Raw genomic sequence first — 24,786 nt, forward strand, 5'->3', positions numbered from 1 at the left:
TGCGCCAGGCTCTGAGCAATTTGATTGAGGGTGCACTGTTGCGTACACATGCTGGAGGAAAGGTTGAAATTGTGTTTACTGGATCACCATAAAAATGCATCTTGTTCTATTATTCTCGTTGCAATTTTTGGTTACATTTTTTTTTGTCCAATTTTTTGAGACATAACCCGCGGGGATCCCGGCCCCATCCCCACCTGCCCCCTGCGGGTACGTGGGGAAATTTGCGGGGTGCGGGTTCTCTTTGGGGAACCCGCACCTCTGCGGGGCGGGGGCAAAAAACCCCCATCCCCGCCCCATGCTCAGCCCTAGTGGCCGACCATCCCATGGGCCAAAACCGATCTTAAATTTTATTTATTTTTATTTTTTTCAAGGGGCGGCAGAACCACCCCATGGTGGCCAAGGTATTTTTTATTTTTTATTTTTTATAATTTTATAATTTAATAATTTTTTTTTATATAGTGCCACTTAAGTTGACACGTGGCAATCTATTAGTTTTTTGACGGAAAATTTGACTGAGGTACTAATTCAATAATTTTCCAAAACTGAAGTATCATTTATGATGCGAATTGAAACTCAGAAACTAAAAAATAAAGTTTCCAAAATTTAGAGACCAGAGATGTATTTAACCCTTAATTTTATGAATAGAAGTATTATATCCATTTATTGGATGTATATAGATATTAGGGATGCATATGCAGGCGATATTAACCGCTCGTATATGTTATTTGTGACTATTCGTTATTCACATATGCAAATGTGGATAGCAAAAACCATCATCCATATACCTTTATATATAATAGATATTTTATATATTTCTTATAAACATTATATTTAATAAATTCACAAAAACATCGTTGTTTTTGTGTTTAATACCAAAATGAAGACGTTTTGGATTATGTAAAGGTTATGTTTACATTGATTTGGTTGGCTGTGTTGCTTTATTGTGTAACACTTACGCAAAAAAGTAAAAGCAATGTGAAATCAATATATTTTTCAAAATATTAGGGCTTAAAAAATTAAAACAAACTCAAAACACTAAAAATCGGTATAAATTATTTTCAAAATATTTTGAAGTATGCCCTAATAGAGACCCTAAGAAGACTAATTACTTAATATACAGATAACGGATAATAACTACAATAATTGCGTGAATGTGGTTAGTAAAAGCATTATGTAGATATCTAATACTGATATTCACATTTTATGGATGCGGTTACTGATATTACAAATAATCATATCCGTATCCGGGGACGGAGCCATAAGATATTATGGGTAGGCGCCAAGAGCCAAAAAATGTTGTTGTAAGGGACCAGTAGGCTAAAAGAAAAAACTCAAAATTGTTTGCTACTTAGGATTTGGGGGGCATGGCTTATATTGGGCCGCCCCAAATTTGTCACTGTCTGCATTCGCATGTACACTCCTAAATTAATTATTATCTACAATACTTTTAGAAGCATCTGTAGTTACAGGTGTACAAACGGTTATAACCAGCAGTTATTGGCTAAAACCACTAGCCTCCTAGGCAGTTATTGCATTTTACCAACTGCAACTGCTAATTGCCTAGGCGAATGAGGTTATTTTTATAACTGCTAGTTCGCGATTATTGTGTTTATAACCAACAATTTTAAAATAGCTTTTCAATTAGGGTTGGGCCGGTTTTTATGCATATTTTAATTTTTTCAAAAAAGTAGCGGTTAGCAGTAATAAAGTAGTTATAACTGCTTCGTTTGTACACTCCAACTCAGCACATGTATTTTTTTTTTTTTTTTTTTTTTAAGTAATTAACCCTAAAGAAAAAGTTGAGACCATCTCGATTTATTTGGGAGGGAAATGATTTTTGGGGGACATTTTACCATCCCTCGAACAGGTATTTTAAATTAAAAAAATATATTTTTTTTTATTAAAAAATAACTTTTGATATGACATTAAAAGTTAATTTTTAATAAAAAGATCATCTTTTAATGAAAGGGGTAGGCTTACCCGTCCCATGGCTATCACTGCTCTTTTAAAAAAAGAAAAAAAAAAGATGCGTTTCGCGTTTTTGGCAAGCAACACATGGGAAATTAATTCCCAAAGCCGCAAATCCAACTACTCTTTCGGTTGAAAACCTAGTTCCAGAGCACCAGAGGTTAAGCTTAATCGGAAGCTTAAAGGCCTTAATTATCAGCAAGTATATCTCACTTCACTCACTGAAATCTTCAATTTTTGAAACATTCACAGCGACGCCCTTGGGGTTTTAGACAATGTAAGTTCGCTTTGTTGTCATTCGATTTGTTTGGTTGATGAGAAAATTAAAATCTCTAATTTTCTTCATTTTTGTTCATTCGCAATTTTAACTCTCTCTCTCTCTCTCTCTCTCAACTTTTGTTGTTTGTTTTCCCTATATTTTCTTCCAATTGTTGGGGTTTGTATGCATTTAGGGGAGCTGTTAAGTTGGAACTTCGTTGTCACCAAAGAATTGATGGAATCTCCGTGGATCCTGATCCGGATTGGAAGTTTGATTCTCTATTATCAGAGCTTAATTCATTGGAAACGAAGCTCAACACCTCTGCAAAAGTTCCTGCACCTTTTATCAAAGCAAGACCACGGTATCACATTTTTCATACATGCTATATATCCAATGCGTTTAAATGGGTAGTTTCAATTTTTTTTATGAGAACATATATTTTGATTGTTTTTGCTAATCTGAGATTTTTTCAACTTCAACTCTGTTTAGAGATTTCTCAAATGAAAAAAGTGCTAATACAAGTCGTAGGCCTTTTGTAATGCGCGTGTCCGAGGATGAGATGGAGGACACTGAAAGCAAGGTTGAGGAGGATCGAAGTCTAGTGGCTGCAAAACGGTTCAATTGTGATAAAATTTATTTGAGGTGCCAAATTGTCTTCCATTTCACACGGGCAACTATATTTGACAATGTAAAATGTTTTTTACGGGATGCTTGTCGGACAATCTTGTTTTCAATTACCCATGTCTAAGCATTCCAATGTAGGACATTGATGTTTTGCTGCAAATATTCAATGATAATGTTTGTATTCATTTTTACCTTTCAGCAACAGTGATGATTCTGATTATGAGTCGGATCTTGAATTCCAATCCTACTTGGTGGGTGAAGTGGGATCAGTAGAAGGTGCTTTGTGTGAGCTAACCCATGAACATAAACTTGATGTTAAGGTATGTTGCTATTTAGATTTGATGTTGTTTGTTATGTTTTCCACTAGATAGAGCCTTAACATATTTACAGAATCTTTATAGGTATGTGACTTGAAAATTAGGATCCTTTCATTCCCACATCCATAGAGTTATTTTTAGAATCTACTACTACTGCTGCTACTTCTAGTACTTACTATTACCAAATATTTATGGAGGTAAGATATCTGGGTTTTTTCCTTTTAATATATATATAAATCATTCTCTGTTGAACCTGGATGTAGAATGATTTATGTGTTATCTTTTGTTGTTTACTTTCCTTTTTGAATTTTGAGTTGTTATAGTTTGATTTATGTCTGGTTGTGTGACTCATTAATCATTTTTTCCTGGTGCATAAAAATACTGTGGATTGACTAACAGGAGGAAATTAGAAACAGAATTTCTGCATTAGAGACAGATTTGATGGGTCAAAGTGAAAAGTCCAGTTCTGCACTCACTCGGGTTGAGAGATATAGAGAAGCAAGATGGGAAATGGATAGGAAACTTGATACTCACTACCAACGCAAGATGTAAGACCATTTGCTATTTCTTTATATGGCATTCTTTATTCTAAAGACATGGTTGTTATTTTGGAATATCCTAGTTTCTATGTTTGTGTCTTTCTGCTACCTTTGCCTGCTATGTCTAAAGTCCTAAACTTATAATAGACCTATTATGTAGCATGACCTTTCTAGTTGCTGATGTTTCATCCCTAATATGAATTTTCTTTTCTCATAGACTTAATACTGTTTCTCTGTAGAATATAATAAAGAATAACATATGAGGGATGGAGGGAGGGCTGTAATTAATAGGAATTAAAAATGAATAGGTGACTGAAAAAGTTTCATTGATAAGTTTATTAGAGATCTTTGATACTTGGCAAGATTCTCAGGTCCTTGGAAATGTGAATCTAAGAAATATATTTGGAAGATTACCTATAAAATATATATATATATATATATTTGGAAGATTAATTTCATGTTGTTTCATACGATCTACAATAAGTGTATTATTTTTTTTGGCGAAAATGAATGAGGAGTTTGGTATATAAATTGAGCAAAAGACATTTGTTTTACCATCGTCAAAATATGACATTTAAGGATGCAAACTTTGTTTTGGCATCCATTGTTGTCTCATGCTGGAGCATGATTGAATTTGTTTTAGGGTGCGTTTGGGATTGCGATTTCGTAGACAATAAGTGCGATTTTAAACCAAATCGCAGAATATAATTCGTTTGGGAACTGCGTTTTTAAAAATTGTTATTTGAAAACGCATGAAATCTGCTTTTTCAAATCGCAGGTGAGATGGTGCTTTTTTGAAAACGCAGAATTTTAAAGGTTAATTTGTTATTTTAAATGCTAAACTGCAATTTTGCCAAACGCTTAACTGTGTTTTTAAAAATCATTTTTTTCAAATCGCACATTTTAAAATCGTGATTTTAAATCGCACTTTTTGAAATCGCAAACCCAAACGAACCCTTAATGTTCATATGTTCATTAGTCTTGAAATCTAAATTGCATTGTGAATTTATTTTTATCGTTCTCTAGGTAGTGTAATGGATGCTATTTTTCCCCTTTCATATTCTTCCTTTTTTTTGGGGGGGGGGGGGGGGGGGGGGGGTGGGGGGAGTATGGGTCAAAACCAATTAAAAATCCCAGAAACAGTTTTTGACATTTCCTTACAACCATTGTAGTGCAGAAGCACTTGATAATCACTTGACTGCTGTCCAGCGGGACCATGAATTGAGATCGCAGATAGAAGAAAGGAAAATAAGAAGTGATGCAGCTTATGAAGAAGCCAAAAGAAAGGAAAAGGCTCTTCAAGAAGAAAAACTACGCCAAGAAAAAGCTAAAGTGGAATCCGAGGTTTGTTGACTTGACCTTTCAGTTCTTAGCTGTTTTCCTGGCAAAAATTTTGTTAATTTGCAAGCTTCCTTTGTTCATGATATTCTGATAGATATCTTTTGATATGCTTTGTTGAGTTATCTTGTAAGTTCTTGGATTATGAGCAAACTGGAACTCCGTTGGCTTTTGAAATGCAACTTTTGTTCTTTGGGGCTTTCATTTTTCAAATTTTATGCTAACACTTTTCTATTTAACTCTACAAGACAGTTATCATCAAATTTTCCAACACATGCCTTACTCTACATGCCTTTCAATTTTTTTTTTTTCATTGCTACATTGTTTCAGAGTCCTATATTTCTGTGAGAAACCACTACCTCTAACTGGTTTCTGATCACTTGCCCCCCCACCCCCAATCTAGTGGAATCCGATATAGCGTTGAAGCACTTCAGATACATCTACTCGATTGAACTTTATCAGTAGTTAAAAAATGTTTTGAATTCAGGCAAGACTTAGAGCCGAGGAAGCAAAAAGAGCTGCTTTGGAAGCTGAGAGAAGAGAAGCAAAAGAAGCTGCAGAAAGGGAAGCTATTGCAACCTCTACTAGAGTTGCTGCTAGGGTAGCACAAGAAGAAGCTGCCGGATGCCAAATGGAAGCCAATTCTCAAACTTCAAATGAATCCAAAGGATTTGCATCTGATGCAGCAAAAAAATCGCAATCAGCAAGTACTATTTTTTCCTTTTTCTTTTTGTACTTGATGGATTTGTTATAACATGCTTTGCTCTTGTGTATAGTGACTTGATTCATTTAAGATTTTTGCTCTCATCTGAGATATTAATTGCAATGTGACGGTAGGTAATGTACTCAGTGCTGCAGAAAGTGCTCTAAATTTAGAACAGGGGAGACTACAGAAATTTAAAGAGATAGACGAAAGAAACCAGGCTTTGAGGTTGACTTACAATAAGGTATTGCTAGGCTCTACAGATATTAAGTTTTCAAATATTGGAATGTATGTTTTCCATAAGTTTATTGACGCCTGGATAGTGTTGTTTGTAGATTAGGTTTCTAACTGTTAAATCAGTTATTTTATTGAATTCGAAGTATGCAATATAATTCTATGAATATATAGGATCTCCTACAATTTTTTCTTTGGGGTATGTTTACCTGCTTCCTTTAGATAGTGAGTGACATGTTCTCGTTTTTTGTTAGGATTTCAGCAGCTATGAAAGACATATTTCAAGGTTGATAAAACAAATAAGTGGGACAAAAGAGGTTGTCAGGTGAGGTGGATTTGAGTTTCATTGAGTCCAGCCAAACATTTCGTAATCAATAGACTTTGGTTTTCCTATATTATCTACATTACTGTACCTAAATTATGTATTTTTTTATTTTTTTTTGCCTTCAATTGGTAAGTTACACCCAATGGTTCTTGAACCCACTATTTCACCCTCCAGCCCATTTTTATTGGGGGAGTACGTATTTTTTTTTGAGCTAGAGCTCATTGACTAGTACAGCCTAAATTATATTATCATGATAAGTATGCAAATGGCATCAATTTTTGCCCTTCATACTAGCCAATCACAACTTTTCTTGGGACTTGCCCTGACAGTGATATGAAGGACCTAGTTTTTGCTTGCCTTCAAGTGGATTTTTACCCTGGACTTTGGTGGACCAGATTGGCTCGCTGGAAAAGTAGATTAAGTGCCAACCCCTTGGCCTTTTTGTTTTTTTGACTGCATCATTCAAGGTACTGAACTAATAAAGTGATTGTAACTGATCAGACTGGTTGATTTATCATTTGTGGTTCATTCGTGAAGAATGTACTTGCTGCTTCAGCCTCTTAAGATAGACGAGGGATTTCCTGTTTTTGAGATGATTTGATCTAGTGGCATGATTTAGGTTGGAGCCTGTATGAACTAACTACTGAGGCACTTTATGGCCTTTGGCATGATAGCCGATAGCCTTCTAAGGCTCTGTGATTGGCTCTGGTTAGCCAATCCATCGGCTTCAGCTTTCAGAGCTGTAGAGAAGATGAATTTCCTTCTAAGGCTGAGCAAGCCTCATTGTTAAAGAACTCAAATTCTGGTGTCATTCATGATCTTCATTTTGGTTAAAATTCTTTGCAGTAATGTAATTAATACTTTGTATCTTTCTTTTTTTTTTTTTCTTTTTTTTTTTTAATTTTTTTTTTTTTTTTTATCAATTTACAACTTTCAGAGAAAAGTCATGCGATATTATTGAGATTTTCAAGGATCCTCTTTGCCCTCAATCCATCAGCATTGCAGCGTTTGCAAAGAAGGTAATTTCAAGTATTTGGCCAAAAAAAAATTGCATTTTTTCTACCTTAATTCATTTTTTGTTTGTATCATAAGAGAATGGGAAGGATAGAAGGAAAATTTTGCAACATGCATGTTTAATATGCTTAATATGTTGGAAAATATGGGATTTTATTTGGTATGTGGAGATAGAGTTGAAGGACAACATTTAGAATTTGATCTATATTCCTTTCAAAAAAGAATTTGATCTATATACTTTGTAAGCATACATGCATATCAAAACAACGGAGAAGGTAGAAAGAACTTAGAAATTAGGTTTAACCATTGTATTGTAAAAGTTCTCTACTATGAACCATCATGGGTTTAGACGGAATAAAAAACTAACATGTCTTTTCTTACTTTACTAATGGAAGCAAATGACAGGGTGTATGGGCATACACCAAACTTCAATTGCAACTGCCCCTTATATTACCATGTAAGGCCTTAACAGACTGAGATTGTCTGACAATAGGATTTAAATAATCATTTCCTCTTATTTTAAGAAATTAATTGGAGCCAGTTTTGAGAGGTTCTTCAGCTCATAATTTTTTGTCATCATATTTGATTGGTCTTAGACTTTCTACTATTATGCTCTGGTTTGAAAATTTTGCCATTACAGGATACTGACAGTAAAAGTTATATTATTGGGTTTTTTTTTTTAATAAATTTTTAAGACAGTAAACTTAAACATAAAAACACTCCTATTCCAATTTTATTTTGATACAGGTTGTCTCCCACTGTGAAAGCCCTGATATCGATGCCTTTGCATGTGGCCATGTCATTGTTCTTGTTACTTCACAGGTACAGCATGTTTAATTCATTGGTATGGCTGCATGTTGATTAAAGAGATCCTTCATTGGTTAATGGCTGTTGTATTCTTGTATTCTCCTCTGTTTAACTTTCTTCTACACATTAGGATGATATTCAAAGGTTGGAAAACCAAAGGATCCATTTCAGAACTTCAAACTATTGCAACATTAAGGACTATTTTGACTTGTTTTGTGCATATGAGAAAAAATTTGTACGCTCCATAAGCTGAGGGTGATTCCAGGTTGATGCAGATAGTAGTAGTGTAATTTGTTACTGTTAGGGTTTGATGTGGGCACCTTTTAGGGATATCTTAATGAAACAAAACTGATGTAATCTTTTCTTGGGAGTTAAGTTAGAGATTAATAAGGAGTAAATCTCCATTTATTTTGTAGTCTAGTCTAATAAAGAATAGACATTCCAAATAAGGTTATAGGCTATTCGTGAGTATTCTTTGTCATTAGGATCTAAGTCAATGACGGCTAAACCTAGCCTAGTAACATGTAGCTATTATTCCTCTAGAATTCCTGCATGATGTAAATGACGGCTAGACGTAATAGTTATGTCCTATGACCTAGCCGTCTCCTATTTAAGCATAATCCTAATGAATAAAATATCATGCTTGAATATTATTAAAACCTAGAACATCTTTTGGTGTCTTGGAGGTCACAGCTCTTTCGAAGTAACCCATATCCTTTTTCCTTAGTTCTCGTGCTGTTTGGTTCACATAAAAAACCTAGAGGGGTTTCATGGAAGGTATTATTGTGAAATTGGAAGAAAGTTTTAAAAGTCACGTATTTGATACAAATGTTTGAGGATAGCCATCAGGATTTAGCTCTTTGTTCTTGTATTCCTATTCATCTGTAAATACACATGCAGACACATACATTGATATGACTAGTACAGTGCACAAGCCTCACATGAAAAATTTTAATCACAGTAATCCTTATCTCACAGAGAATGGTGCATGCCATTTCTTCATTTTATATGTACGTGCAGGTATGTTTGTAGGAAGAAATTGTGTGCTTCTTTCCTTGGAATCAGTGTTTATGCAATAATAAAGTCTTGCTATGCCAAAGTAATTCATCCATTTAGCTATATTGATTTCTGAATTTACCGAAGATATAGAGTTTTCTCTGTACAATTGCATTGATATTGCTGAACTAACGTCTGAGTCATTAGTGTGAAAGTCTTACCAGGTCATGTCAGAGTTGAATAGAAGTTAACCAAAGCTGTAGCTCCTGTACATAATTACATTTATTTGCTTATCTTTTGAATCAGGTTCCACATGCAATGGATCTCCTTCTAGCTGAGTTCCACAGAGCTTGCATTTACACTGTTCCAAAGCACATAATGTACTCGAAGGTGATGTTTATTAACTCAAAGAAGCTATTTATTAATGTGTTGGTATCATCATGCTATGGTGATTTTGAGTTTGACTTGGACCAGTTTTGAGGACAATTTGTCATGTCCTGTTAGTAGAATTGCATATAGAGGGTGAAGCCGTGAATTCGAGATCTACTGATTGTGTGTATTGATAACCAACAAAAAATTGCATTTAGAGGCAAAAAAAAAAAAAAAAAACTGCTCCCTGATTTACCCATTTCTGCAATTGCCATTCGTATACTAATACCAAGGCAGGGTAAGGGTAACATTGATGTATTTTTAAGACTTTTTAAGACTCCCAAGGACAAAGTTTTGAAATAATCCGATAGTTCATGGACAAAATTGGAAGCTCATATAAAGTTCATGAACCAAAATGGAATTTTGACCTACTTTTGGACATGTGCCAAAACTCAATTTATTGAAAGAAAATCAGAATATTCTAGATATTATGTTTGATTTCTTGAGTTTTAATTCTTCATATTCCTTAAACACTCAAAAATCGTTTAAAAATCTTGATAGAAAAGAATTGCTGAGTTCCACAATCAATGTGTGGATGTTGTAGACAACAGAGACCCAATTAGTGATCACATTATCTGTGGGAAGCATTGATGGTCACTGTGGAATGTGGTGTATTTATGTCAACATGAGGATAAATGTATCTAGATTTTTTTCATTCTTTATTTTTTTTCTTTTGTACTTTCACTTGTACCCTTTCATCACTTATAAAATTTCAATTAGAATGGTAGATTGTAAATTTTGAACTGAAAGGTAATTATAGGTATATTTTGTTATTTTCCTAAACCCTTCTTCTTAGAAAATATTCTTAAGTTATGGCTGGCTTAGGAGAGTTTAGAATTGGCTAAATTTGACTTAATTTTAATAATTATTCTTTCAAGTTTTTGACAAATCCAATAAAATACCAAAGTGGAAAGTTTAAATTTCTTGGCCTCATCTCTTGTTACTGCTGCTCTTGTTTTGGATTCTGCTGTTACTGTGTTGAATTTAAATTATTTTTCCTACGTCAGTCGACATTTGAATCCAAAGAGGCTTATTACAAGGCTATTGGATACAAAGAAAGAGATGGAAAGATTGAGAGCATCGAGGACTATTTGGGACGGTTAGGGTCCTACATGAAACTGTATGGGGCTATGATTCAGGTTTGTACATATGATCTTATGCGTTTGACATTTTTTGTGTTGAAGTGCTTTATTTTTAGTTATGGGCAATTCACGAAAAGCCAGCTTTGTTGATATGGTACTATTGTCACACCTGTATTTAGTGTCTTTATTCAGAATGACTGTTTTGGCAGACAGAAGTAGAGGGCGTCCGGAACGAACATGGTCTGAAAGAAGGTTGGGCATGGATTGCGAGGTTCTTAAACACTCTGCCTGCCAACCGATATACCGCTGTTGCTCTGTGTGCGTTCCTGCAAGTAAGTTGGTATAGAAACATAATGCACTTTTGCAAAATAATATTTGAAAACTTTTGAAGGAAAAAATTGCATGTTTTCACAGGTGGCAGGGTTTGCTCTCTTCAGAAAATACAAATCTCAGTTCATGAAGATGCTTAGCATCATCTCTAACAACTTTCTGGAAGCATTGAAAGCACGTCAAGAGCCAGGGTTAAGTTTGACCATCGCCGAGATCCAATCCTACATGGAAGACAAGATGTTCCTCAAGGAGCCAAAGGGAAGGGGTCTGCAAGGTTCTTTGCTATCAAGTGTTATGGTGCCAGAGCCAGGTTACCAAGAATCGCATTATCGCCCGCCACCAAATAGATATTCCTACCACTAAAATCCGAGTTTTGTCTCTTTTGTCACAGTTGGAGAGAACTCCTACAGAACGGTGTCCTCAAAAGGATTCATCTATGTTAGCTATGTGTAATCATCAGAAGGATTCACTTTATTAATTTCCTGAATTATATGCAGTTTGATTTGCTAATTGCTGATTCGAATTGATGTATATTGCATGTTATGCTTGTATAATATGTGCTGAATTGTTATTCAGCAATCATTTTCTTCATATGCACTTATTTCTATGGTAAATAGTTTCGAGAATTTTCTTACCTTTGAAAAGTCAGGTATGTTTGTTGTAAGGTTTTTTTTTTCGTTTCTTTGAAAGTATTCTGATAAGGTGAAAACATGTTTTGTGCTTTGAGCTTGTTTAGGTATTTGTTTTGAAAACAGAAAAACAAAATTTTAACAAACATGACCTCGTTAATTGCTCATCGACCGACTAGTCCTTATAGTCACACTCAACCAGGAAAAATAATTTATTTTAGTAGTAAATCATTCTTAGTCATACCTAGTTCCTTTCTTATCTTCTCTTTTTCTTTTTCTTTTTGGCCTTTTTTTCTTCTTCTTTTTCTTGTTTTTTTTTTTTTTTGTTTTCTGTCCACATGAGAAATGGGGCCAAATCATGTGAAACATATCATGTGGCTTATTAGGCTGCAGTTAGATCTATTTCCGGCTGCATTGCATTCCCACTTACTTTCCTCATTCCCCCTCGTGCTGCAAAGGTAATTTGTTACTTTCTATCAATGTACTTATATATATATATATATATTTGCATGTAAGGCAGCAAGATTTACATGTATGCATTGTGGAGCTTATGGTTCAAACACAACCTTTGTGTAGCATTCATACCCATCTAGCTACTTCAACAAAATATTTGGTGAGCTGCTACATACTCACCAAATTCAAAAATCTTTGGGAGAGAATATTTAAATAAAATAGTAAAAGTGAATAGCTAAAATAGAGAATAGGATGTGCTTTGAAAAAATAAGTAGCTAAAATAAAAAAAATAAAATAAAATAAAAGGATAATTTTTTAGCTAAAATAGTGAGAAAGGCTCCCATAATTTAAAGGAATTTTAATCTTCTAGAGTAAAAACTTTTATACTCAAATAGGTGGTGGAAGTCATAGTACTTTAATCCCCTTCAGTTAGAAGTCAACAAAGGGCATCCTAGGTGATGCTAATCATCCATCAAAATTCAAAAAGCTTACAAACCATCGTCCAGGAGTTGTCATCAATCTTCACTATCATACAGCAACCGCATGTAGTTTAGAACACATGGAATTATCAATCTTTAAAAGCCATAGATTTTCAGTAGCGATATCCATAGAAACACATTCTTTCTCTTACAATCCCATTGGATTTTTACTTCTGCTTTCCTCACTAGCATAAGTACAAACTAAAAAAGATATATATATAAAATTAAAAAAAAAATTAAAAAAATTAAATTAAAAAAACATGAATAAAAAAAATGAGGATGGACCAGAGTCTCTCGAAAGCTCTCTGAACCGACAAAACAAATCCTGATCTGTAGCAGTCCTAAATTAAGCAGCCTTGTCTCTTAGCCCATGGGAAGGGAGATTCCAATGTCCAGTGTTTTGTATAACCTTCAAAGAATAAATCTCTTTTCTCATCAAGATAACAACCCCACTTGTCTTGACCTCTACCACACTAGTAGTTATGTAATACTTTTGCATCAACCTTGTGTCTTAGCCCCCCAGGGAATGCATCCACCAAAATATCACCAAGATATGGAGGAGCCCTGCACATCCCAAAACTTCCCAGTCTCTGATATTGCTCATCTAAAACCACTTGAATTTTTCAAAATGAAAAAAAAAAAAAAAAAACGTGGTAGAGACACTCTTCAATAGCTAAGCTAACCTTCTATTGCCTCTAGAGCACAATCGTTGCCTCTAAATCATGAGATTTGTGCAGCTACCACGGGGACTAAGCACATGAAAGAAGTAATAATCTAAAAGATGCGCAGCAAAGCCGATCAATAGAGCCTTATTCTAGTCTCAATTGCACGTCGGCAAATGGGGCACACTTCGAGGTCTTCTCCACAGTCGCAACAAGTCTGCCACATAAAAGAGACCGGACTTACTAAGAAAGAAAGAAAATTCCATGATGCAAATATAGATCTTTGATTTAACGTCAAGGTCCTAATAGAACAGCAAAGAAATACAGAATAGTTTACCTGATGCCCACAACCAAAGGCCATGTTCTTTGGATTAGTAAGACAAATGGGGCAAACCTGTCCAAAGTTCACCACAAATAGATTAATACTCTTGGCGTTGGTGGTGATGATGAAAATAATAAACAGTAACAGAACAAGTTATCTATTTGTAATACCCATATAAAGGAGGAAAACTGATTCCATTGCAAATATGATAAAAGAGAATTAAATAAGAAAAAAACTGTCTTACTTTTTGGAGAGCAGTCATACCTGATTGTCATAAAGAGAACTTGATGATGGAGATGTGCTGGCTGCTGCATCATATCCAGAATAAGGAGGATCATATCCACCATAAGCTGTGCTGGCTGCTGCATCATATCCACTATAAGGAGGATCATATCCACCGTGAGGAGGTGAGGGCTGCTGAAAACTGCTTGGACGCTGACGTTTCATGCTGCTAGAAACCGCACCATAAAGAGGTGGGGGAAGCGAAACCCTGTCTGGAGCATTTCCCCTCTGTCTACTGCTTTAACATTAAAGAAAACAAATAGGAATGAATTATAATACAACTAAAGGTATCAACTGGACCTGCAAAAACTTAAATATTACAAATCAAATCATTACCCTAATACACCGAGCTCAATAGTAGCTTTATATTGAGAAGGTATCTCCATTAAGGCTGCAAGCGCAAATTCAGTCTCTTTTCTAGATAGATCCACATTCTTTGACATGATTTCTGTGAAATTGACGAACTAGATACACAAAGAAAAACAGTCCGTCACATTTTAGTACATATACAAGTACATGACATTAAAATATTTTCGTTAAAAAAAAAAAGAGCAATCATTGCTTACCTGAAAATTATCGAAGGCTCGAGCAGGGATGTTATCATCAAATTCCCTCATCATGTCCCAAGGCCCATCTCCGACTCCCACCAAAATTATTGACAAAGGACACTCACTGGAATTATATTATCATATGAGAAATGCAGGTTGGCGACTAATCAGTACTGAGTTGTAAAATATTTACCTTGCTCTAACAATTGCATCAATCGTCTTTTGTTCTTGAGGGCTGAGTTGGCCATGCTGAGTATCAACGCTTCTTGTCACCTAATGAAGCAGGAATCTATGTGAGGCGAAGTCCCAATATAGATAGCAATAGAGAAACACCCCCCCCCCCTCTCTCTCAAAAATTAAGCCTCTCAGCTTTGCCAAAGCAAGACACATATTTTAGATAGGGATGTTGATAATTAGAATCAACCATAAAGCACTTAACAGAATATTGATTTAACAAAGCCAAAATTTCATGCAAAACTGAAACTCAGAAAGCTAAATTTCATTTTGGGTCACAAAAATCTGAAACAGAGGTGAATTACCTGCCCATCAGCAATTATCACCAAAACATGGTACTGGCCACCACTTTGCTCGACAATAGTAATGGCCATCTCAATCATAGGTGCAAAAGATGTGGGTCCTGCCATAAGATGAGAAAAGAAAAGGGTGGGCTAAGAACCAATTGGCTGAATTTCAAGAATGCTGTATAGAATACATAGGTCCTGGGATGAACAGATGCAGCACCTGCAAGTCGAAGCTTAGGGACAATTTCTCTGTATCGTGTCAGTACTTCCTCAAATCCATTACAATATCTCCCTTCTGAATAGAAACTGAAAACATCTTGATCATGTGTTGATGCTGCAAAAATATGTAAACGTAACTATCATCTTTATAATCAAAATATTAAATGAAGATAAATGGAATGAGCAAGACCATGATTCATATGAAATTACCATCTCCAAATCCAAAACAGGGAATTAAGTTATCCTCATCGAAAGCAGATAAAGTCTTTCCAATAATTGATATTGCTTGTTCATAGGGATTTTGACCATTTCCAATGTGATGTAAGCTTCGTCGGTTGAATGACCTAGCACCTAATTAATAAAGAAAGCTAAGCACGCTGCATGCCAGTATATACAAGTTATAAGCATCAAGATGAAACTGAACCTGTCCACTCGTTGCTCTTTGTGAAATCAATACCAACAATTAGATTAGAAGACTCTAGGCCAGCATGTGCGAGAGCAGCAGTAACCTGTGGTCAATCATTCTCATTATTGATGAACATTTAAATTTTGTGAAGCACTTGTTAATCCAAAAGGTTTTTAAGTAGGCACAGGCAAATATCAATGATGGAATCAGTGCTTGAGACAGCCACATATAAGCAAGAAAAAAATTAAAAGGTGACAAAAAATAAAATAACAACACTTCCAAGTTCATAAAATGACTGACCATTTGGATATTATGCCAGATTTTACTACTGGTAATTAGAAATGGAACTTATTGAAGAGACAAGCCTAATTCAGCCATTTTTTCAGACCAACGCCACCACCGAGCCTGGACTACTCAAAACTAATTATTTACAAGAAGTTTCAATCGAAATGTTGATACAAGAGGCATGCAAGTAGTGCGTTTGTCCTAATTCGGAAGATCTGAAGGATGCAATTATGGGAACTCTAGAAAAACATCTTGCAACTCTTGACAGCCTTATCAAATGCAAGTAGTGCCACAAGCAAATAGTAATAATATTCCGGGGAAACGAGGCTTGAAATCTCCTTCCTCTCAAGTAACTACTTGGTAGAGTAACTGCATGTCGAAATTGCCATTTGTTGACTAAGCAGAAATAAATGATAGGTTTAAAAGCCATTGGCCAGAATCCAACTTGCCAGCTCAGTATAAGTTCAAAATTCTCAAAGCCAAGACTTCCTTCAACAACTCCATAACTTTGAAACCAGTGGCTGAGAAAATCATGCAGCCAGAGGATTACCATTATCAAAAGGCCATGAGAGTTCAGGCGCTTGTCACTGCTAGAGAGAGAGAGAGAGAGAGAGAGAGAGAGAGGAGAGAGCAAACTTCAGATTTCAATAGCGTAAATAATCTTATCTTCTCCTCCCCCCCACCCCCCGCGGCCGCCTGACTGCTTGGGTAATGTAAAGTCGGGTCTCCTTACTTCATACTTGAAAGTCACTCTCATTACGGTCCCTCCAAAATATCTCGTCTTTGTATGTCTTTGAATATGCTAATACCGACAGGTTGAGCCACTACAAGGCATACTTGTCACCTCTAGTTTAGCCACAATATTATCTCTGAACACGCTTAAAGATAAATATTTAAAAGTCAAGCATGCACATATTACACAGATAATACATATCATATTTTTTTCTGGAAATTTCTTATTCTTCTTTCATCTTTTTTCTTATCATTGTCTTCTTTATGTTCTAAGATTGTCGTGTCAAATATATAGATAATTGTATTGCTACCCGAGACCCTTGGCGCAAAAATATCACAGAAGACAAAAGAAATGGTCTTAAAACATAGAAAATCACACCCTTTTCTTATAGTTGTCTGTTCATGTTTTAAGATCGTCATGCCTAATGCATAGATAATTGTGTTACTCCCCAAGACCCTTTGTGCAATAACATAGAAGTCAAAAGAAATGGTCTTAAAACATAGCGAATCACGAACACACTGCATATAGTCTAACCTGATCCAAGGACCGGTAGTTATCAGCAATCCTCGAGTACTTCCTATCCAATTTTCTTTGTGGCGGAGGTGGCTCCGACCCATAATTAAAAGATGCTTGCGACCCATAATTAAAAGAAGAAGACGAGGGCGGTGGCGCATGTTGATGCTGAGGCGTGTAATACGGATGCTGAGGATACGACGGCTGCGGATATCCATACTGGTTCCATGTTGAAGCACCACCAGAGTCATACGAGCCAACTTCTCTCCGGCCCGACCCCTTCGAACTTTTAGCTCCCATCACCAATAAAACTCACTCGACTCCTTCGATACACAGTAAAATCAATCTCTTTGAAACACACCAAGGGAATTAAAGAACCAGCAGAATTCGGAAATATTCAACTGCAAATTATATCAAACACCTTGAGGGCGCTCACAAAATATTCTCAGAATCAGATTATAAAGGCCAAGTATGTCGTTTGCCAAGAAAATACGTGACGACCTCTAAAGATGCAACTTGGGTAATGCAGAAATACCAACAAATACATAACTATCATATAATTGGAATGCAATGGAAAGAAAATTCTGACCAATATAAAACTGACTAAGAGAGACGAAATCAGGCGGCTAGCGACGACCGAGTCCACGAACTCCGACCACTGAAATCCGTTGTGTAAATTTTCAATAACTCTACTGGAACACTTCAAGAACCTCCAATAGAAGAAGAATTCGAAATTGGGTTTTGATTCTGACAGATAAACTTGCACAGAAACTGTCTACAGAGAAATTTGATTAAACAAAAATAAAATTTATTATTTTTTCAGGAAAAAAAAAAAAAAAAAATGCAAACTGATGTATGAATCACATCCGTGACCTCACGAGCAAAAAGTAAACCAGAGAGCTACGCAAGGCCAGTCAACCATGTAACTCATCCATCCACCATTCCAATTCAATCACTTCTAATTAAAAAAATAAGAAACTTCCTAGAAATTAATACTCCCCGACAATTCATAATGTGTGCGGACTCTCCAACATCTAGATCCTAAGACTTTTATTAAACATTTTTCAAAATTATCATGGCCTCAATGATGACTAAAACTCAGACGTTAACTCTAAATGAAAGAATATTTAGGGCGGCTTTTGCGTTGCTATTTCCTAAACAAAAAGTTCCAACTTTAAATTGATTTGTAAAAATAATTGTTTGAAATTGCGTTTTTTTTTTTTTTTTAAACGAAAATTACATTTTAAAAAAATTACAATTTAAAAATGTAAATTTAAATCTGTATTTTCAAATCACACTTTTTAAAGTCGTAAACTCAATCGAACTCTTGGGTCTGCGATTTTAATAAGTGCGGTTTAAAAATAGTGATTTTTAAAAATGTATTTAAGCGTTTGGCAAAATCGTAGTTTGACCTTTAAAATTGTATATTAGCCTTTAAAATTCTGTGTTTTTAAAAAAACACTCATTTGCCTGTTATTTCAAAAGAAAGATTTCTGCATTTCCAAATCACAATTTTTTTTTTTTTAAAATGTAATTCCCAAACGATTCATTTTTTACAATTTGATTTAAAATCGCACTTTTTGTATACAAAATCGCAATTACAAACGCACCCTTACCTTCATTTGTAATTTAATTTATTGCTATTAAATTCTAAAAATTTTAAAGTGGCAAGTCTGAATTGTTTGACAACACTTTTTTTCTTTTTAAAACAAAAATACAAAATACAAAATACAAAATTAATAAACAACTAAAAATACAAAATACTAAAAAAAAAAAACAACTTTTAAATTTATATCACATCAAAAATACTGTTTTCAAAAAGAAAAAAGTAAATAATAAATACATGTAAAATTAAAATAATAAGTAATACAATTTTTATTATAAATTTTTACAAATCAATGTCGCAATTCACATAATTGACTAATTGTCATCACTCATCATCAATTTGTAAGGAAATGGACATATTCGAATGAATAGTAAATACAAGTCACGGGCAGACAAAATGAAGCTACAAATTAGTTACAAATCAGTCTGATAAAGTGATATATATTCTTAAGCATATGATTTTACATGCTTTTTTATTAATTGTATTAAAAAAATTATGTATTTTTCACACGTTTAGAGGTACATGTCTTCTTATTAGACTGATTTGTAGCTAATTTCTGTCCGTCACGAATACCGTCATCAAAATAAAACCAAAAGATAAACTTGCTATTAAAGTATCACTTAACTTGTATGAATCACAAATCAAGATCCCTTAATTCAGCCGGATTCAAAGATTGAAACAAAAACCGCAAGCTCGTAAATTATTTAATGCAGCAATTTGTCTGTTTTCGGATTTTGCTGATGTTGCTGTCTTCGAAATTATTGTTTTTGTGGTTGAGTTTGAGTTTGGTGAGGAAGGATAGGTTAACCCTCGGAATAATGCTTGTTGTACACGCTTTGTATACAGCTCTTTTATATTTATTTATTTATTTTTTTTTAAAAAAGAAATAAATAAAAACAAAGTGCACACACGAAAGTGTACAACAAGCATTGCTCTAAGCGTAGATGTGAGACCATTGGTGGGGCAGTTTAGTGTGAACGGGGAATTTTAAAAGGAAATGCTTTTTTGGACGAGAAATTTGACGCTTCATTTGTCAATTTGGGCCGGAAGTCAATTATTTCACCGATCTGGGTCTAAATTCTAAAAGTTTGGTGGTAACTTGGGGTTAAAAGTTTTTGACCAGGAGTAGGAGAGCGGCATGTGTCCACATAATTTGGAAGATAACGAAGCTATGGACATGGCGGTGCCGATCCACGTTCAGATCGTGGGGCACGTGGAGCCCCAATACCCCAGTGGGGCACGTGGAATAATATTTTCTAATTCAATCTAAAAATTTCGGACTTTGAAATAGTTTTATAAAAAATTATGTATTTCTTATACGTTAAGAAATTTGATAATTTTATAGACTGAATTTTTTTTTTTTTTAAAAAAAAATTCTTCTAACAAAATCTGAAGGAAATTTATGTTCCTACATAGCTACACCAATATCCCCTTACAATTGATAATCCATTTTTTCTGTTTTTAGTTGTTTATATGTTGAGTGCCACTTTTCTAATAAAGCACAATTTTTTTACTCTAAATTAAATTGGAGCTAATTTTTTTAACTTTATTTATTAAATTGATATTAAATTTTTTGTATTATTTTTACATATATTTTTAATAGAGCATAATTAAAAATAATGGGGGCATTTCGACCCAAAAATTAAAAAAAAAAATTAAATTAAATTAAAATGAGTTGAAACATGAATACCGACATTTTAATTTTTAAAAATTTTAAATTATGATTAAATAATCGCTTATACTTCAAAATGTATAATCACAAATGTTTTTAACGGGCAGTGCTACGGAGAAGCACTATTTTCAAAATTCATTCGAAAATAGTGCTTTTCCATAACACACTTATAATTATAATAATTACAAGTGTGCCATGAAAAAAAAGCTTCTCCCAAGTAACATAGTAGTCAATTTAATACAATGATTGGATAAAACACTTTCAATCAAATTTAATATAAAACTTTATTCTCCAATAAATTGCCTCTACGATAATGCTTGATGCTTTTTCCAATAATATTCGTAGGATTTTGGCCATAGCATGACCGGTGGGTCCATGATGTACTCTCTACCTATATCGTGATTTGACTTGCCACCTAAAGTTTACCTTTAGAGATGATATACTTTATTACTCCGGCCAAACAAAATAGATAAAAACTTGGAGCACAATCCAAACCACTTATGGATGGTCCCTCGTGTGGGTGGTTGTTTACAAATTGTAAACAGTTTGTTGTACAAGAATTAAATTTCAACAAAATAACTCTGGACTGATCCATTAAAGGATCAGAGTCCTGGTACTTTCAATTTTTGAGATTTTTTTCTAAAAAAAAAATTAAAATTAAAATTAAAATTTTACCTTTAAATTTTTAATTTTTTTTAGTTTTGCTCCTCCTAAATATTTTCTTTTCAATTTAACCAATCAAAATTGTCAAGTTTGGGTCCGCCACTAAAAATAACATGTGAAAAAACCTTTTCTATAAAAATAAATAGAGATATTTGTTTATGCGAAATTGCGAATCACTTGATTATTGAAGTTTTTACCATAAAAAAAAAAAAAAAAAAAAAAAAAAAGGACAACTGAAAATCCACAATTAAGTAGGTGTAGTAATGTTTAACATAATAAAATCAAAGTTAGTATAATAGGACTTAACGTCGATTTAACAAGCCTAGGCGTTTATATTAGGTTGATGCCAAATGTGGTCGCATATTCTGTTAGCCTGTCAGATGTGGGTGTTTCCAAGGAAGGTCTAAGTTATGAGACCAATTCAAAGGAAGAACATGGTGATGTTTTAGCCAAAGGAAGACCAAAAAGGAGAAGGTCGACATCCAAGAAGTTTCTGGCCGTTACCTACAATTAATGCTGTTCTTTTTGTTGTCCATTAACCACAAATCCCGTACTGCAGATGATCGATGGGTAATGAACCTTCCTTTTCTTATTTATTTATTGATGTTATTATTGGGGAAAATAATGCAGTAGTCAAGGGGGAGGGGGAGAGCCTGTTTGTCTTGCTTAATTGTTTGGAGTCTTGCACGATAAGATTTAATATTAAATTATGCTTTCTTTTTTCTATGGCTTGGTATCTTCTCTTCTGGTATACCCGGATAGGTTCCAACTTCCAAGAAGTAATTAAGCAAATCTTATGAACATGCGAGATATGTGATAACTTCAATCTAGTGTGTCACATATTAAATTACTATTCTTCCTCAAATCTTAAGTTAAAAGAAAATTGTGAATTTGATTATATATCTAATTATTACTTTAACGATTAACCTATAAATCTTATGTCTTCACTCAAACTCTCGTTCAACAAATGAAACCTAATACTTGTTGAGTTTACTATTTTTCATCATCTTAAGCTTTTAAGATTGGCGACGATGTAACATGGTATTAGAAAAAAGGTCATGAATTTGACCATTGACTCTACAGTTTATCATCTTTTTAATTAAATATTTTACGTAGAGTAATGCTATATATTACATTTTTCTCATACATGCAATGTTAACGTGACAACTCTAACTAACTCTTTAATTTTTTTTTTTTTTTATTTATCTTTTAATAGTGATTGATCAAAGGCTTGGTTTAGACTGTCACATCAGCATTGTGGGGTAAAAAAACGGGCGTGTTTGATAACTTTTTTAGGAGGTGTTTTTTGTATTTTTGTTGAAAAAGTGTTTTGATGTAATACAAAGATGAAATGTGTTTTGAGTTTTGTGTTGAAAATTGTTTGTTAATGTTTTGATTATTTTGGTAGAAAGAAAAAAAGAAAAGAGTGGATTAGCAAATTCACCCGTAATTTTTAACATTACTCTTTTACGTGTTGAACCTCACTTATTGAGAGAAAATACTAAAATATTAATTTAACCAATCAATCTACTTTTTTTATTAACTTAAAATTTTAGAATAAATAATGATTTAACATCATAATCACAATACATTTCGCTCCATAGCTATTGAGTAGTTTTCTTAAGATGGAATGTGATTTGAGGTTTCAGTTATAAGCAAGAAACTTGCTTTGGTTTTTGACATTTCGTGTTTTGGCATTTTGTTTCTTTTCTTTTTGTTTTTTTCGTTTTTTTTTTTTTTCTTGTTTAGGGTTAAATATTGTTTTAGTCTATGTGATTTGCATTTTTATCAAAACCTTACCATGATTTTAAAAAATAAAAGTGGTTTTCACGATTTTTCCATTGACTGCTTTAGTCTTTTTATTTATATTCCATCCAAAAATTTTACAGTCCGCCACGTCAAAATCTATCGACTTGTCTGTCACGTGTCCCATATACCTTATCTTTGAAGGCTTGTAAATGATTTTCAAACAGTATTATTGTATTGATATAGTACAGATTATCGTAGGGTTCGGAAGCCAGCAAATAATCACCAACGGGCAACGGGTAGAAGGAAATGGGGCTTACTAGTTACTGCCGGATTGAAGGTGAAAAGAAAATTACCATCTATCAACGTATGTGTTAATTTTTTCTTTTTTCTTTTTTTATCGATAACACAATTTCTCCTTCAATCTTTACTACTCTTGGTAGGTCAATATATTTAAGGCGGCAGGCCTTATGCTTGTTTCCGTGCCCATGATTTTAGGCGAATTGGGCAGCCCGAGCTGTCCCGGAATATGTCTTCCCATTGCAAATTTTGGGTGGGCCAATCCATGCCTATGACTCTGAATTGCGGGCTGTAGCCCATCCCAAGCTTCTACGAGGGCCACACTGGGCCTAGTTGGCTCATACCATCCTCTACTGCATTTCATTTGCAAACTCAGTGTTAATGGAAGCTGTTTATATTATCTGGAGGAAATACGATGGTAAGCACCTTTCAAGAGAGGGACTTGAAAATATGTCTTTTGTTATGGATAGAATTAAGTAAAAAAAACTGATGCTTCAAACTAACTCAAAGAGAGAAAGAGAGGGTAAAAATCGTAGGGTATCCAGAAGAGAATATTTTAAGAGGAACATTATAGTTCATTCTAGCGTTTTTGTAAGGTCTTTTTAGGTTGACATGGCACCCTGTATTTTTTAATAAAAACAGAAGAGAGAAATCAAACTGTAGTTTTTTTTTTTTATTAAAAACAGAGTGTCATGTCAGCATAAAAAGACCCTAAAAAAACACTAGAATGAGCTCTATTTTAAGTATGTTTAGAGTTCTAATGCAACCTTTAATCTTTAAGTTAGTTTGATGTTTCTCCTAGATGAGAGATCTATTAGTATTATCCCGTCACTATTTCACCATGTTAATATGACAGTCTAATCAATTATTGAATCTTTTATATATATATATATATATATATATATATATATATATATATATATATATATATATATATATATATATATATATATATATATATTTATTATTGGCGTATTAAAAGATTGATTTACACTACTACTACTACAACAACATAATAGCAATTGAAAAGTATGATTTATAGTCTTATTATTTTTTCCATTTCTTTATTGGCGTACAAATGATTACCAAAACAAACAAAAAAGAGACTTCATGTCGGCTGTCACCTACTGCTCAGTCTCGGGCGAGTGAAGCTTCCTCTCGTCCCCAACCTTACTACACAGGCAAGCAATCCTCTTATAGACAGCCAGCACTATTTATTTAATTATTTATTTTAATATTCATCATATACAAAGGAACAAACATAAACAGACTACCCTAAAGGGCGATCGTCTACACATGGCATAACAAAACTCTTGGGGCCGAGGGCTATGTCCTGGGGTTATGGTCCCCAAAATTTTCAGAATTGTTCATTTGTAAAACTTTTTAGATGATATTTTTTATTTTTTTAGTTGTAACGTGACATAAATGCAAAAGTATTTTTTTTTAGTGTTTTGTGATTATTTTGTGTTTGAATTTATTTCTTAATACTTTTATTTATTTATTTTTTTGCAAAAATGTAAAAAGTCGTCCTAAAAAGTATTATGAAATCGTTTATAAAATTAGTATTTTCGCATGAAGTGCCCTTAAAACTAATTTTTGATTCACCAGACAACTTATAGGAGTAATTATATTTTTCCCCCATGAACTACCAACTTTTGCGCAAAGCCCCCACAAACTACCAACTCGACCAAAATAGAGCATTCAACTACCAAAGACAATTTTTTTCCCCAATTTCATCAGTCAAAGGGGTTAAAACAAACGGTCAACAGGTCACGTGACCGT

The 24,786-nt window shown here is 34.0% G+C and overlaps 2 protein-coding genes across 3 annotated transcripts; one reads left to right on the forward strand and one right to left on the reverse strand.

The window, feature by feature from the left end:
• Positions 1-1,998: 1,998 nt before the first annotated feature.
• Positions 1,999-11,556, forward strand: LOC133865706 (mRNA export factor GLE1). Of its 2 annotated transcripts, none has more exons than XM_062302158.1 (15): positions 1,999-2,245; positions 2,421-2,588; positions 2,756-2,869; positions 3,051-3,171; positions 3,568-3,716; positions 4,880-5,051; positions 5,533-5,752; positions 5,883-5,992; positions 6,237-6,307; positions 7,245-7,326; positions 8,069-8,143; positions 9,431-9,514; positions 10,561-10,692; positions 10,845-10,967; positions 11,050-11,556. In XM_062302158.1, coding segments are annotated over exons 1-15 (1,902 nt in total). In that variant the 5' UTR covers positions 1,999-2,243; the 3' UTR covers positions 11,329-11,556. The 2 variants fall into 2 exon arrangements, with proteins under 2 accessions (XP_062158142.1, XP_062158139.1); XM_062302155.1 differs by having other exon boundaries at positions 2,000-2,245; positions 2,717-2,869.
• Positions 11,557-12,593: 1,037 nt separating this feature from the next.
• LOC133865736 (E3 ubiquitin-protein ligase RGLG5-like) lies at positions 12,594-18,088 on the reverse strand. The gene is made up of 12 exons (XM_062302194.1): positions 17,607-18,088; positions 17,039-17,418; positions 15,505-15,589; positions 15,291-15,431; positions 15,082-15,195; positions 14,880-14,977; positions 14,534-14,613; positions 14,359-14,464; positions 14,129-14,256; positions 13,775-14,027; positions 13,526-13,582; positions 12,594-13,405 (listed from the first exon to the last, which is right to left on the reverse strand). The coding sequence occupies exons 2-12, from the start codon at positions 17,315-17,317 to the stop codon at positions 13,325-13,327; spliced, it is 1,422 nt and encodes a 473-aa protein (XP_062158178.1). The 5' UTR covers positions 17,318-17,418; positions 17,607-18,088; the 3' UTR covers positions 12,594-13,324.
• Between the last annotated feature and the right edge of the window lie 6,698 nt (positions 18,089-24,786).

This window comes from Alnus glutinosa, chromosome 1 (assembly GCF_958979055.1).
Source record: "Alnus glutinosa chromosome 1, dhAlnGlut1.1, whole genome shotgun sequence".
NCBI lineage: Eukaryota > Viridiplantae > Streptophyta > Magnoliopsida > Fagales > Betulaceae > Alnus > Alnus glutinosa.